Source organism: Erpetoichthys calabaricus, chromosome 13, assembly GCF_900747795.2.
Source record: "Erpetoichthys calabaricus chromosome 13, fErpCal1.3, whole genome shotgun sequence".
Lineage (NCBI taxonomy): Eukaryota > Metazoa > Chordata > Cladistia > Polypteriformes > Polypteridae > Erpetoichthys > Erpetoichthys calabaricus.
Genome location: NC_041406.2, coordinates 126,773,423 through 126,790,611, shown reverse-complemented (window position 1 = coordinate 126,790,611; position 17,189 = coordinate 126,773,423). Strand labels below are relative to the sequence as shown.

General features: G+C 36.5%; 1 protein-coding gene across 1 annotated transcript in view; it reads right to left on the bottom strand.

Annotated features, from left to right (window-relative positions):
• Positions 1-342: 342 nt before the first annotated feature.
• triqk (triple QxxK/R motif containing) overlaps positions 343-17,189 on the bottom strand; it is a 231,045-nt gene continuing 214,198 nt past the window's right edge. The window contains exon 5 of the mRNA XM_028817794.2: positions 343-1,123. Within this exon, the coding sequence (XP_028673627.1) occupies positions 1,010-1,123 (114 nt within the window). The 3' untranslated portion in view covers positions 343-1,009. The remainder of the gene's footprint in view (positions 1,124-17,189) is intronic.

The window sequence follows — 17,189 nt, the reverse complement described above, 5'->3', positions numbered from 1 at the left end:
TCAAAATTTGCATATTTGTTAACAAAGTAAGAAAAATGTAGTGCCTAATAGCACTTGCTCCTTGGGATTCTTTTTGGATTGGAAGAATGTTTTAACTTTGCACACATTTCTATTTAAATTATTGCTTATGTTGATGATTAATTATTAACCTGCAAACAATATGAACATATCTAAACATATATCATATTTCACAAATAAGAAAATGCATGGGTGGCTCATTTAGGTGACAATTGTCAGTTTAAGTGTGCAAGTCTCCTTAACTGACCAGTATCTATTACATCTACATATGTTTAGTTTCACAACAGGCTTAAAAAGGCTTAAGAAACAGTAAAGCACAAGGGGTTTCAAACTTTACATTTCAATTTATTGAGGTTTTTATCCTCTAATATACATAATGTAATGTAAAGCACTATATGTGCAGTTTCCTTACTTACAGTATATATAAAATAGAAATTATACATATATTAAAAACAACTTGAGACAAAGCAATAGGTTTTAAGAACAAAGCAAAAACTTGATAGAAAAAGACTTTCTTTGTAACTAAATTAAAGAAAGGGTGACTGGTGTACACACCATTCATCATTCATGTTTGTTGAATAAATCTTCAATCAGTACAAGATTGTACTTAAAGAATACCTACAAATATTTACACAAGTGATTTTGATCTTCAAAATAAATCTTCATAATAATAAAAAATGTGATGGAGAGAAAAAAAAATCAACCCAATAATTAAACTGAAAGGATACAAGATAAAAAGAACATTATTACAAATAACTGCATTGCATTTGTAAGCTGAAAGAGAAGAATACATTGATGGTTCATTGAGCTGACAATTGTCACTTTAAGTGTTCAAGTTTCCTTGACATCTGAACAGGATAAAGCACAGTATGATGCTTAGGACGTGTTAAGACACTAATTGGCTGTGATATTCTCTTAAATGTCTTTCAGCTAATTTGAAGGTGACCGGTTCACAAAGGAGAGTCAGTGAAGAAAATGAAAGTCACATCTTCTAGTTGTCATCTAAATCTATATCAAGCTCAATTTCTTTTGCCAGATTGAGGTAGAAGAAGGAATACACAACAAAAAGTAGTATCAGCACTGCCACAAGGATGAGAATAATATCCTAAAATCAGAAACAGAGAGAAAATAATTAAATTAGGGAAAAACAATTCATTCTCTACTTTCAGTACCAAGCAGTGGTTTCAAATGGTATCACCGTTGATGAATTGTTGCACAAATATTATTGTGACAAAAATAAACTTGAAGTATGATCATCTAAGAAGATGAAAACTGGAGCAGCTCTGTATGTCCTTGTGCTCTGATAACGTCCACATTATAGCTGAATAGATGATATAGGATGTGTTTGTTACTCTACGTTTGTAGTATAGGGATTTCAAGGGGTGTGTGGCCCATGTCCAAAACAAAGTAATTTGCCCTAATTTATCAAACAATTATGGATGTGCACCAACAGGTAAGCTACTACCAAATATTTTGTAAGTTATCAAAAGAACACACATCATCAGATTTTAACTTGTGTTTACCATGACTTTCATAGACAACTCCCAGATAGCATTATAGCCTTAGTTACATACTAATGCTTACCTAATAAAAAATTGTCTACTTTATTAGAATTTAATAATCCTGAGCAATGTTGCTAAGGACTTTAGAGCTTGGTTTTTCAGTCAGTAATGGTTTGAGAAAATAGAGATTCACATGGGGAATATGCATTTTATATTTAAGCCATGTATAATATAACGTTATTCAGAAATACACCTACATAATGTTTATTTATTTATTTTCTTAACTTTTATTTTTGGTTTAATCAGATATTAAACAATAGACATTACACCATTTTTCTCCATTAGTGTTTTGACCAGGAAATCAACAGGTTTGTTTGTGGATTTATCTATTAGTTCACCATCACTGTCCAATCTAACATGTAAAAATATGAGAATGACCAAGGAATGAATTGCAGCAGCAGCAATCAACTGTATCCTCACTTGTAAACCAGACCAGGAGGTACATGAACTTCTCCACATAGGACACCTGTTTACCCTTTACTTGCATGGAACAATCCAAGAGAGGACCAATGACCTCAACTTTGGAGGTGTGAATACTCAACCCAACTGTATTACACATAGCTCCAAATTTTTCCAGTGTGCCCCCCAAACAAATCACTGCCTGGTGATGTCTTAAGGACATCATCATTTGCAAAGATGCAGCTTTTAAGTTTCCAGTCAGGATACCCTCCAAACCTTGGTTGCATCTTAATATTCTGTCCATGAAAATTATGAACAGGACATGAGACAAGATGCATCTAAAAAGTAAAGGTAATGTAAAAAATGATACGGGTATGGACAAAATGTTTGGATCAGCAGAGATTGAATGGCAACCCAAAATAATATATATCAAAAGAAACCATCAAAATATTCAGAGATTTGCTTATAATTAAAAAAATCACTATTAGTGACAAGTATAAACAGGACAGTGAATAAACCAAGTAAATATGTTCAAAAACATATTGAGTAAAAACTAAGTGAGTAAAAATAGTGCAAAACATAAAAACAGAATAAATAAAAAGTAAAACAAGAGGAGCAATGAAATAGTATTACAATGAAGCATTAACTAACAAAAATATATGAACTTAGTTAACAAACACATATCTCTCTATTATAAAAGAAAATCTTGAGACGAGAAGAGACTATTGCCAAGAGATTTTTTAAAAGGCCCACAAGTTTTATCTCAGCTCTTATAAATGTTTACGTTTTTCTCACTTTAAATTCCCAATAAAAGAAGACTTATTGTGTCCAAATCTTACTGAAGTATTTAAAATTTTAACAGGCGACAAGAAAGGTAATGTAGTACATCTTCCGCGGATAACATTAGACACCAAAAGAAGCACCTCTGTGTTTTCACTTGAAGTTTTCAAGTGAAAGTGCTAAAATTTATTCATGAGTGAATTCCACCTTCCTGACATTAAATAAATTTTGAGGATATGCTAACTTTACATAAAGATTCTACAGATTTAATTCAATAAGGTTAACTACTTATTTAATGGGCTTTTTGCCCAGCATAGATAGATAGATAGATAGATAGATAGATAGATAGATAGATAGATAGATAGATAGATAGATAGATAGATAGATAGATAGATAGATAGATAGATAGATAGATAGATTTTATCAATCCCAAGGGGAAATTCACAGTTGTAATCAATGCTTTGTTTGAATCTCACTCCAAGATTTACATGTCTATGTAAAAGTAGATTTTAGCATGTGTGTTTTTCCATCCATATGCTTCTAAAACACTGTTGTGAAGAATATGCTAAAGAATGCTTCTTTCTCTAACATAATTTAATCTAGATGCCTTTTCTACATGAAGTGTATATGTGTACCCTTTGGCAGTTCACATGTACAAAATGATTGTTAGAGCTGTTCCCCTGTCACAAGTGGTTAAACAGTCCTTTTATTCAAAAAATGCACTCAGTTGCCAATTTCTTCCAGTTGCCCCATAATCCTTTGCAGGAAATCACCAATCACCCCTCGTGTGAAGACAATCATTTGACTGAATACCCCCACTTCCTTAAAGCCCTGACTTTAATGGCTATATTTTAAGAATATACTAGATTAACATTAAAGCTCTCTTAATTTAGCTCAATCAGAATAACTTTTACTGCAGTTTTTCAGTATATAGTAAAAAGCACTTTGTTCAATCTCACTTAAAAGATTTACAGGGCACATGCACATTAAAAAGTGGCAAAATTCTTTATGCGTGTGTGTTTTATCCACACCCATGTTTCCATTGTAGACCCTGTCACAATACTTTTTCAATAAATATACCGTACCTATGGTATTTATAAGGGAAGATAAATGTAGGCTGTGAAAATTAAAAGTAAATATCGTTTATTTATTTTGTCTGAACAGCATATAAGCAAGAGACTCTTGAATATGTTGACTATTATTTTATAGCTGCCTCCACTCTGCTCTATAAGCCTGTATAATGGCTATTTCCTTTGAAACTAGCCACAAGGTTGGGAGCATGTGCCGATAGCAAGTTGCTGCACCCACCAAATGACAAACCACCTGGACTGGGACCAGACTGCAGCGAATGATGCCTCAGCACCACACTGGAACAGTGTGAGGTCTTTTTACAGTGGCTGGAGTGCCAGTCCTGTCACCAACACCCAAGTTTTTCCCTGAAAGTTGGAGGACCTGCTTGTTTACAGGGCTGGATTCAGGTTAACGTCATACCCAGGATGGAGCATTTGCAGGTTAAGGGCCTTTCTCAAGGGCCTAACAGAGTAGAGTCACTTCTGGCATTTACGAGATTTGAACTGGCAACCTTCTGATTACCGGTGCAAACCCCTAGCCTCAAAGACACCACTCTGCCCTAAACTAGCCATGGCTTTAGTAAAAACAATTTATGTACATATATTTTCCAAATTTTTGTTCTTCATCGAAATCTCTTTCAATCCATATAATTTCCACTGTGTTAACTTTTCTGAACTGATTAATTTTATTTTACTTTAGACCGTCTTTTATTCTTTTAGCCATGCAATGCAACTTTTTGGACATTTATAAAGTACACTGCAGAAAGACTTCATACTAAGTATTGCTCAACACATATACTGGTAGTCTCTGTCATGCTTCAGAATTCTTGTTTTAGATGGCAAAAAAAAAGAGCAAAATTTTGGGTGAGTGCGAAACCAGGTGTTCACAGTTAATTATTCAGGCAGACTGATGAGCACACATTATAACTCAACTTAAATTACTACAATAAACGCTGTAAATTGTTACCAACTGGAAAATAAAGTGTTGATACCTGACTCACTGCCTTAAGAATCTAGCGATACTGAGGCAAAACTAATTCAGTTGAAATTTTCTTTTACCTTAATTTACAATTGCGTGATTGGGATTGACATATATATTAATATAGATTGTCGTTACGTTCTTTGTGATTTTTAATTGTCCAGCATACTTTCTTATTATTTTTCATATCATTCTTTTTCATTATTTTGACTTTTAAATTCAATCATTCTGTACCTATCCATACTTGCATTTGTCAATTATCAAACCCACATAATCTAGGTGAAAGTAACAAGATCCAGAAATTTTCTTGGAAACATTGGGTGCTAAGCAGGAAAAATACCTTGACTGAGTGCCAGAATAGCTCATATGTGGCTAATCTATTGTATCCAAATCTCTTACCACACAAATCTTTCCACCCTGGAGAAAAGGATGCTTTTATACTGGGAGAACAAGGTAAATCCCAGGCCAGGATTTGAACCTGTGAGTATTTTCATATAGTATGCAGAAATATCCTGCAATGTAGTACATGACACCAGAGCTGTTTTGTTCATAACAGAAGGGACTTGTCTCCAGGCTTGTTTACTTTCTTTACATTGTAGTTTAGAGAATGAATGCTGCAGTGATCATCTAAAGCACTGGGGCAGGGACACCTGAAGCCTCAAAAAGGGCCATAAAGCATTCACAAATACAGATGTCTTAGGATTCACCAGAGGGAATTGTGACCCATCACAGACTCCGGAAGTGCCACCAATTGTTGCATGGAGATGAACATGAGTCCACTGTTGGGACATTAGTTGTTGTGAAACCTGAGCAAATAGGAAGGAAAAGCATCCAGAAGTTTATAAAACAGTATTTGCAAAAGACAAAAAAAGGGAACAAGAAGAAGGACTGCATATGAATATGTGCAAATAGCTGAAGGTTAGTTAGGCATAACTTTATTTCATTGTTGCAGTGGAAACATGTATTTAACTGAACATTTGTGATAAAGGTATTCATATGCAACTGTACAAACAATGTGTTATCTTCCATCCTAATTTTGTCATTGACAATATTCTGTAACATATTTAGTTTCACGTTAGGCCAATATGTTAAGAATAGAAAAAGCCTGGGTCCCAAGCATGTACCTATTGTTCATGTAAAGTAATGAATACAGAAATTAAACGCAAAATGATATAAATAAATACTTCTATTGCTTCAAAAAGAAAGGTGTCAGAAGTTACACTTTACCACAATTAGAACAAAGTGCCATATATCCCCAATAAAATTTGAGTAACCATTATGAGAAATATATTAAAGCGTGTGGTTAATCTAGTCTTCTGCTCCGTAGTACAGCAATAACCACTAACAGTAAATGAATGTTCACCCTATTCAGGAGGATCTCAATGATTTAACACTTGTAGCAGGTTGTACTTTCACTTAACTGTAATTCACTGTCTTGCTGCAAGGTCAACTTCTAGAAATATAGATTAGGAAACTAAGGTCTTTCTTTATGAAATGTCCATAGAACTTAACCTTGAAATAGGCCTAAGTTAAAAACAAAATAACTATTATAATACCAAGCATCAAAGTTATTAACCAAAGCCAAATATCAAACTTGAAATCTGCCTAATTCTGGTCTATGGCCTTTCCTCTACCTAGATAAGTAATAGTGATAGTATTAGAGAAGTATTAGTGCTTTTTATTGAGCAACCCAATATAATTTTAATGTGTGGTGCCATCTTCAATAGCCAAGACATAATAATGTCATAAATTATGCCTACATAATATAATATTCCACTCCCACATAACTGGCAGCGGTTTTGTTACCATAAACAATATGTCCAGAAAGTGGTACCAATCATAAGAAAAACAAGAAAACAAAGTGGCAGTAAGTCTTGTCAGGTTGGGGAGCATGCACTGGTACAGTGCGTTTCTGCACCCACCACATGACGAAATAGCTCAGGATCCTGGTTGGCAACCCCCCAGACAGAACGTGGTCCAGTCCCACCCTCCGGAAATGACCCTCTATCTGCCACAGCCAGGTGTTACTTGGGCATCTCCTTGGCCTGGCCCAGCCACTCGGGTCTTCAACAATGAGGATCCTACAAGCCGGATCACCCTCGGGGAATCACGCCACATGGCTGTAGTGCCGTAACTGATGCTCCCTCACAATGCAGGTAATGTGCCTGCTTTGGGACACTGAGCAACAGCTCATTAGACACAAAGTCAAATCAACGATACCCAAGGATCCTCCTAAGAGACACAGTACTGAATGTCTGAGGTCATTGGATAGCATCCATGTCTCGCAACTATATAGCAAGACAGGAAGAACCTGGACTTTAAAGACTTGGACCTTCATCCTTTTGCAGAGATATCAGAAGCACCACACACTTCTTTCCAGTGACCTCATGACCTCCCATGCTCTCCCAATCTATCTACTGACTTCATAGCAAGAGTCACCAGAGTGTAAGTAAATCTCTCGACAATAACTGAATAATAAAAATTAATAGTAAAACTAAATTACAAAATTAAAATAATAAAGACCCATTGCTGTCATGATCAGTTTCAAAAAAATTATTTGAGTATCATCTCAGGTGATGCAGATTTACCCTTGAAAAAAAGAATAATTTTCCAAACTATAGTGAATATTAAAGTAATCATTATACACTGATAATCACCCACCATTTAAACATTTATTCCTAAAATCTAAATATATTTATTCCTAAAATGTTACAAGACATTTAAAAAAACAAAAATACTGTAGAAAATATATTCATGACCTTAATCTACAGTGTCAACTTCACAAACTGACACTGAGTAGAAACTACAGCCAAAGTATTCCTGCACCACTTCATACAATGCCGACATCTCTTCTGACAAATTCCCATGGAAGCCACCATCTCAGGCTAATGTGCACAAAACTATACTTTATATGTATTATACCAAAAAAACCTACAAAACACTTGGGTAAAGGCTGGGAAGTATAAGCATTCAATTTAAAAATAATGAATAAAAAATAGATACTTCTACTCTCAAAGGTACCACAAAGGCTTCTTGCATCATTTCTCTCCCATGCACATTCACACAATCTGATTCTGAGATGATGATAATGCTGAGTGTAATAACACTAAAAATCAAAAATAAATGGAGCATAACCCCATTTACCCTGCATTAGCATATTATTCTTATTGGCATATAACTACATACACTAGAAAATATTTTGGAACACCAAAATCCTCCCATTGATAAACAATCGTTGCGATCTACAGTAAGAATATAATTGACTTACAACAAACTCCAAAATCTGTTTAAAGGTTTCATTTTGGTAAAGGTACATTTACAGTATATGATGTCTATTCAAAGCAGCTTTGTTGGTTTTAAATTATAAAACGTAGCTTAAAATGTTGTTTGTTTCATATAGCATCATCATCATCCTGGTGTGTTATGGAGCATTGAGATGAAATTTATAGCCAATACTATCTAATGGTGCTAAAAATTCACTGATAGAGCTATTAACACTAGAATTACCAGAGCCTACGAAAAAACTCGTAAATCCGTCCCACCTTAAATCGCGTCTTAAATCCGTTTGCACCTCTCCGCCAGAGGCCTTTGTCATCTAAATGTGCTGATAAAGCTACTAGCAGCCAGCTATTCCATCCCCCCACCGACTTAGAATGAACTTCTCTCCTAGCTCAAGCCTTGCCTTGATTTGATTACCTGGGATTGAAGTGGAGTTTTACAGTGGAAATAATTCTAGCGTTATTTGGAATACACGCATTTCATGTGTGTTCCATTTCTATAGTTGGCTGTGCAAACACATTTTTAAAACAGAAACGTTTTTCATATTCTAATAGTAAATGACAAAATGTAGGCATAAACTATATAACGTATGAAGCCTGAAGTCCATATATCAAAGAAACACTTTCACAAAAGGTACAAATAAAAGAACACGTGCGCCTTCATTCAAAAAAAAAAAAAAAAAAAAAAGCCGCGTTAGCATGCCACATTGACACTCTTACTACAACTGCTGCAGTGGCGTAGTGTTATCAGCGCCTGACTGGGAGTCAGAGGGTGGCGAGTTCGATTCCGCACGGCTCCACTTCGAGAAATTAACTGCTCTTATTCTTACAATTTTAGAATAACAATATAAATTTGATTTCAGTCTGTAACAGGCGGTGTAACTTATGATACTGGTAAAGGTTAGCTTTTTTTTTTTTTTTTATTCACTTTTCATTCTCGCAGTCACATTCAGAATCAATCCATACAACCCCATCTGACACAGCTGGTTTCACATAAATAAAAGTGCACTTTTATTCAAGACTATAGCCGAAGAATAAAGAAAGCAAGTTACAGTTGGTGGTTGATACGACAGCTTGCGTGGTGCAATGTTAAGAACTGCTGATTTCCGATCCGTGCTATATAAAATCATCACATTCAAATATTAACAGTTCCCACACACCCAAGGTCCGCCATTCCTACATTTACAACATGTGTACTTGTTGCAGTGTACACACCTCTCTGTGCTATGGTTCCTATTACAGTGAATGAGCACCTGACACTGTACTTTCTTCCCTGGGGGAAGCTGAGGTCTTAGAACGGAAGTTTGTTGACGCTGTATCATCTTTTCTTTTTCCATCGCCTTTTCCTGTAAGAAGCGACGACGAAGTTCCTCTGCAAGGTGAGCCATGAACACTCTTCTTTCCTCAGCGGACCCCGTGCATGCCTTATACAGTACGTGTGCGTTCATCGCTGCTAGGTCAAGGATGTTGTACAACACAGCAACCGGCCACCTGCGTGTTCCTGTGCGCACTGAACAAGCACGCGCCTCCTGGTTCATGATGTCAACGCCACGCTGGGGAAAAAAGAAAGACAAATATATGTGACATTTTGAAGAAATCATTTTATCACCAGAAGAGCACCAGAATACTTCGTCACACTAATATTTTTTTCATTAGCATACCTTCATGTGGTTGTAGTCTGTGACCGTGTTTGTTTGTTTTTTTTTATCTTGCCCAATCTCCACATCATGGTGCATTGTGCTGAGAATGCAGACAGACTTCATCTTTTTGGGCACATACACTGTCAGCATGGCACTGGGAGATCTAAACACCAGCGTGGAGAATTGTTCATGTACTGAACTGACTTTAGCTGCAGGTGGAAGTTCCCGTCGCACTTTATTCATGGTGCCAAGCAGAGTTGTATTGCGGTGCAGCAGTCTATTAGCCAGCGAAAGTGACGTGAAGAAGTTGTCTGTTGTTACGGTTCTGCCTTTGTCCAGAAATGGCTCCATAAGCTTTATGACCACAGACTCGGAAAGTCTTTCTCCCGTGGGACGACTGGGATCTTTTCCTAAATAAGGAGTGGCATTGCACATGTACTTTGTCTCCAAATCTGCCGCAATCCAAAAAGGCAGAACCGTAACAACAGACAACTTCTTCACGTCACTTTCGCTGGCTAATAGACTGCTGCACCGCAATACAACTCTGCTTGGCACCATGAATAAAGTGCGACGGGAACTTCCACCTGCAGCTAAAGTCAGTTCAGTACATGAACAATTCTCCACGCTGGTGTTTAGATCTCCCAGTGCCATGCTGACAGTGTATGTGCCCAAAAAGATGAAGTCTGTCTGCATTCTCAGCACAATGCACCATGATGTGGAGATTGGGCAAGATAAAAAAAAACAAACAAACACGGTCACAGACTACAACCACATGAAGGTATGCTAATGAAAAAAATATTAGTGTGACGAAGTATTCTGGTGCTCTTCTGGTGATAAAATGATTTCTTCAAAATGTCACATATATTTGTCTTTCTTTTTTCCCCAGCGTGGCGTTGACATCATGAACCAGGAGGCGCGTGCTTGTTCAGTGCGCACAGGAACACGCAGGTGGCCGGTTGCTGTGTTGTACAACATCCTTGACCTAGCAGCGATGAACGCACACGTACTGTATAAGGCATGCACGGGGTCCGCTGAGGAAAGAAGAGTGTTCATGGCTCACCTTGCAGAGGAACTTCGTCGTCGCTTCTTACAGGAAAAGGCGATGGAAAAAGAAAAGATGATACAGCGTCAACAAACTTCCGTTCTAAGACCTCAGCTTCCCCCAGGGAAGAAAGTACAGTGTCAGGTGCTCATTCACTGTAATAGGAACCATAGCACAGAGAGGTGTGTACACTGCAACAAGTACACATGTTGTAAATGTAGGAATGGCGGACCTTGGGTGTGTGGGAACTGTTAATATTTGAATGTGATGATTTTATATAGCACGGATCGGAAATCAGCAGTTCTTAACATTGCACCACGCAAGCTGTCGTATCAACCACCAACTGTAACTTGCTTTCTTTATTCTTCGGTTATAGTCTTGAATAAAAGTGCACTTTTATTTATGTGAAACCAGCTGTGTCAGATGGGGTTGTATGGATTGATTCTGAATGTGACTGCGAGAATGAAAAGTGAATAAAAAAAAAAAAAAAAGCTAACCTTTACCAGTATCATAAGTTACACCGCCTGTTACAGACTGAAATCAAATTTATATTGTTATTCTAAAATTGTAAGAATAAGAGCAGTTAATTTCTTGAAGTGGAGCCATGCGGAATCGAACTCGCCACCCTCTGACTCCCAGTCAGGCGCTGATAACACTACGCCACTGCGGCGGTTGTAGTAAGAGTGTCAATGTGGCATGCTAACGCGGCTTTTTTTTTTTTTGAATGAAGGCGCACGTGTTCTTTTATTTGTACCTTTTGCGAAAGTGTTTCTTTGATATATGGACTTCAGGCTTCATACGTTATATAGTTTATGCCTACATTTTGTCATTTACTATTAGAATATGAAAAACGTTTCTGTTTTAAAAATGTGTTTGCACAGCCAACTATAGAAATGGAACACACATGAAATGCGTGTATTCCAAATAACGCTAGAATTATTTCCACTGTAAAACTCCACTTCAATCCCAGGTAATCAAATCAAGGCAAGGCTTGAGCTAGGAGAGAAGTTCATTCTAAGTCGGTGGGGGGATGGAATAGCTGGCTGCTAGTAGCTTTATCAGCACATTTAGATGACAAAGGCCTCTGGCGGAGAGGTGCAAACGGATTTAAGACGCGATTTAAGGTGGGACGGATTTACGAGTTTTTTCGTAGGCTCTGGTAATTCTAGTGTTAAAACCTAAATACAAAAGCTGTGCAATATCAGCAGACACTGTTGTTCATGTTGCTATTACAAAATACTGCCTTCCTAATTTATCTTATTCAAAGCAGACAACAAATATCTTAACTCCCAATTAATTGATTTTTTTCAACATTTCATGTACTTAAGTTTTGAGTATTACTTTATACTGGGGATGAGTTACTGCAGTACTATCATTATCCAACTTGCAGGAACATAATTGTCATAAAAGTAATGTAAGTCTTGCATTATTAGCTTAAAATGCTGTTTCACAAAATGGGCAGATGGTCATTTATTTAAGCAGTGCAATGTCTTTTTAAAGTAATGGTCTTAAGCCAATTAATGTTATGGGTGTCAAGAACTAGTCACAGAATATATAGGTGCATTTAGGCTGCAAAACAAAGAAGTGTAAAAGCTAAGGGTAGAGAATATTGTTGTCTTATTGCTACACTTTTAAATCTCAAGAGAAGTTCTTATAGCAAAGAAAAAAAGGTTCCATTTGTTTTTTCTGTATTCACAGCTGTGCCCACAGACCCATCTGGCTGCACAATCACTAATCTTTACAGGATGCAATAAACAAGTTGCACACAACTGTAAGCTCCATCTGCTACGACGAGTGGACAGCAGAGGCTGTTACAGAGCTTCTGTCTTTGCTGGCACAACTGGCAGCAGAGTAAGCGGTATTCATTCTAATTTTATTTTTAGAGTAGTCTCAGCATTTCCTTCTTGTGTTAATATACATAAACTGAAATATTTTAAGGAACATACTAGCATACTGCATTAAAAATTCTAAAGAACAATATACATTCCTTAAATGTTAAAAACAGCAAAAAGGTATTTGTGTAACCTGATGTGATACACATGATGTTGTTTGTTAGAATACTGAAGATTATTTTTAGGTGCATTACTCTGAAATATACTTTTACTTCTCTTACGTAGAAGGTCACTGCTGCAAAGGGAAAAGAGAAGGTATAATTTTCTCTGCAGCTGCAGAATATATATATTTTTTTATGCAGGATACCTTTCCAATCACACTCTAGATTTAAGTGTGTACAGGTCTTAGAAAGAAAATAAAAACATGATTTCTGCCTTGTTTTAAATAATCAACTTATTTACAAAGTATGTTTTACCAAAAATATGTATATATTAAATATATATATTTTATATTTTTTAACAACATATTGATTATGGAGTTATTTGTATGATGTACAACTGACTTCATCAGCTTCTGTTCAAAATTATGATGGTATACTATGGGTTCATACTCTCCATCCGTTTTTGTGAAGCCACATTATCCATTAACACAATGCAAAACAGCAATGATTACAAAAAAGAAGATTAAACTAAATAACAAAAGCAAAGTCACACAATACATCATTTAAAAACTCTGTCAAATAATGAAGTACTGATAAAAATGACGTAACTTACCAGCTCTAGAAGCAAAGCAGGAACCATCCCTAAAGGTAATGTTAGTTTTATATCACAGAAAACCGACACACAAACTTGGAGAAAAACTTACTTTCACATATTTGGTGGCCAGGCTAGGCAAAACATAAGATCTTTGGAGCTATGGGCAGCAACTTTAATCACTCAGCTACCTGTCATGGTAATGCTGGCTAACTGCTTGTGAAGGATAGGTCAGTGTGACAAAAAGTATACAGTATGTAAGAAAGCATATGTAATATAAACACAAGCCAAAAAATAAGGGCCAAAATGACCAGGAATTCAAGTGAAAAAGGCACTTTCTAAAAAAATAGCAAAAGCAAAATTCAGAAGACAGGTAAAATAATTAAACACTGTGACCAAGAACAAGTGAGTGTGGCTATATGTGGAAGTGCACATGGTAAAAAACAGGAGAGTACATGTGTTTGAAACTCCTGGAATTCATTAGCTGAACAGAATATACTATCGATCTTGACAGCTCACTGACTACTAAAGGCTCTGTGCCTATATTTGGAAATGAGAGATAGCTAAGTCCCCCCTGAGGAAGAAGCTGTGATACCTAGCCTTTTTGATTTTGCTACATTCTTCAGCAACAGAAAATAGCATATAAATACTGTATGCTTATGGATTAAATTACTCTGTAATAGCCCAGAAGCCTCGTATAAATAACATAAATGTGGTTTATTTAGGATGTGGAAACACAAAATGGTGTCTGTTGTAACCAATGCTACAGGAGATCATAGGGGAAGGGCTTCAATGGAAAATATCTCTTTAGGAAGATGTAATTGACATGTTACTTTATATCTCTGGCCAATATTCATCTTATCAAATTAAAATTGTTTGGCAGATATCATAAGATTTTGTGAATGGGGAGACAACATATTTACTTTTACGTGATACTTTAATTGCAAAGAAAATATGAACTTAAAGCAGTTATGAAAGGTGCGACATCAGCTTCCACCTGTAGCTATAGACACTTCAGTACGCGAGCAACTCTCCACGCTAGTGTTTAGATCTGGCAGTGCCATGCTGACACTTCAGTACGCGAGCACTGGTACTGAGAATTAAGTCAGACGTCTTTTTTTGGGCACATACACCGTCAGCATGCAATGCAAGCTAAGAAAAGACATATTGTCATCACAGCATGCTATTCAGCTTGACCTTATACCACAAGCTCTAAATTAACCAACACTATAAAGGACTCTTGGTCTAAGAGAAACAAGATTCTCTGATCTAATGAAACAATGACTGAACTGTCTGGCCTCAATTTTAAGTGTCACTACAGCGGGAAACCTCATGGTGAAACCTGGTGGCAGCATCATGCTGTTGAGTTATTTTTCATCTGCAGGGACTGGGAGACTTGTCACGGTTGAGGGAAGGCTGAATTGAGTAAAGTACCAAGATATCCCTTAGTGAAATCCTACTTCTGAGCATTCAGGACCTTAGACTGTGCCTGAAGATTCATCTTCTAACATGACAGTAAGCCCAGAGTAAAGACAACACAGGAGTGGGTTAGTGTCAGTTCTGTTAATGTTCTTGAGTGGCCCAGTTAGAGCCCAGACTTAAACCCAATTGAATAAATCCAGTTGTGCAAAGCTTACATGTCATACTCAAGAAGATTCAGATCATAACTTATCTGACCCATGGAGGTTCTTTAATATTAACCTAGAGCATACTCCTTCTTATCATCCATAAATCATTGCTACTCAAGAATTGATTATTTTCTCATAGACAATAACTTTTCAGTATGACGCTATTGTCATCTCTGACCATGCCCCTCCGATCATGGAGCTTAAATTACTGTGTCCTACACACTCATTTCATAGCTGGCATCTTAACCCCCTGTTCATTATCTGAAGACAACAGTACAGAATTTATATTTAAGCAAATTGATTATTTTCTTGAGACAAATGCATCCTCAGAGGTCTCAGCAGGTATGCTCTGGGAAACTCTGAAGGCATTTTTAAGAGGACAGGTTATTTCATATCTTTCTCACAAAAATAAACTGGAATCCAAGAAGGCGTCTGAGTTCATCAGTGAAATTTCCAGATCTAGAATACACCAAGTCTCCAAATAAGGCACTCTATAGGAAAAGACAGGTTTTAAAAATCACAATTTAACCTCTTGACTACTAAACAAACAAAACAGCTTATCTTTAAATCACATCATCATTATTATGAACAAGGAGAAAAGACCAATAAGATATTAGCCCAACAAATCCACAAGCAAGAAGTCCATAATGCCATAACAACAATTAACAACACAAATGGAGATAAAATTATTGATCATAAAAATATAACTTGACACATTTAGAGAGTACTACAAGTCCTTATATTCTACCTAGTTTAAAAGATAAGACATCATCTATGAGTTTCTTGATTCATTAGAGATACCACAGCTAGATACTCTTAGTGCTGTGGAACTGGATAAACCTCTGACACTTTCAGAATTACTAGATACTACAAACTCACTTCAAAGTGTGAAGCAGCCAGCCCTGATGACTACCCAGTGGAATTTGATAAAAAAAAAAAAAATCAAATAAGTTAGCGCCACTATTATTAGCAATGTTTATAGAAAGACAAAAAAATTCTACCTCAAACGTTTCGCCAAGCATTAATTACCATTTTTCCTAAGAAAAAGGACCTACTACAACGTGCATCATGGAGACCAATATCTCATCTGAATAACAATGTTAAGATATCTCCAAAGTTCTAGCCAGAAGGATTGAGAAAGTGCTTCACTCTATAAAATCACAAGACCAAACAAGATTTATTAAAGTCAGACACTTAACTTCTAACCTTTGATGTTTGTTTAATATAATATATACACCCATTATATCGAACATCTCAGAGATCTTATTATCTTTAGATGCAGAAAAAGCATTTGAAGTGGTTGAATGGGACTATCTATTCACCATATTGCACAAATTTGGGTTCAGCCCAAACATCTGTGCATTGATCAAACCACTTTCTACTAGTCCATAAGCCTCAGTCTGTACTAACAACATTATTTCAGGTAACCTCAAACTAGAATGTGGTAGTCGACAAGGATGCCCCTTATCACTTTGCTCTTTGCAATCACCATTGAACCATTGGCTGAATACTTTTGAAATGCATCAGAGATAAAGGGGATGATATGGTACTATAGATATCAGACCCACAAAATTCTGTGCCAGCAGACCTAAAAGCATTAGGTGATTTTCAAAAGATATTTGGACTTAAAATCAATTTGAATAAAAGTATGCTCTTTACACAGAATTTTCTAGCACGTAATATCAGACTGGACACCTTCCCATTTATCTTAGCAGATCATTTAAAATATCTAGAGGTAAACATTACAAGTAAATATAAAGCTATTTTTCAACAAAATTTTTCTGTCTGCATGGACAAAATTAAGCAAGACGTGACTAGATGGTCTACCCTCCACCTTACGTTAGCAGGTAGAATCAACATTGTTAAAATGACCATCCTTCCCAAGCTGCTCTTCTGGTTTCAAAGCATCCCCATATACAGTATCTCACATTTTTGTAAATATTTTATCTTTTCATGGGACAACACTGAAGACATGCCACTTTGATACAATGTAAAGGAGTCAGTGTACAGCTTGTATAAAAGTGTAAATTTGCTGTCCCCTCAAAATAACTCAACACATAGCCATTAATGTCTAAACCGCTGGCAACAAAAGTGAGCACACCCCTAAGTGAAAAATGTCCAAATATTTTGTGTGGCCACCATTATTTACCAGCACTGCCTTCACTCTCTTGGGCATGGAGTTCACTAGAGCTTCACAGGTTGCCACTG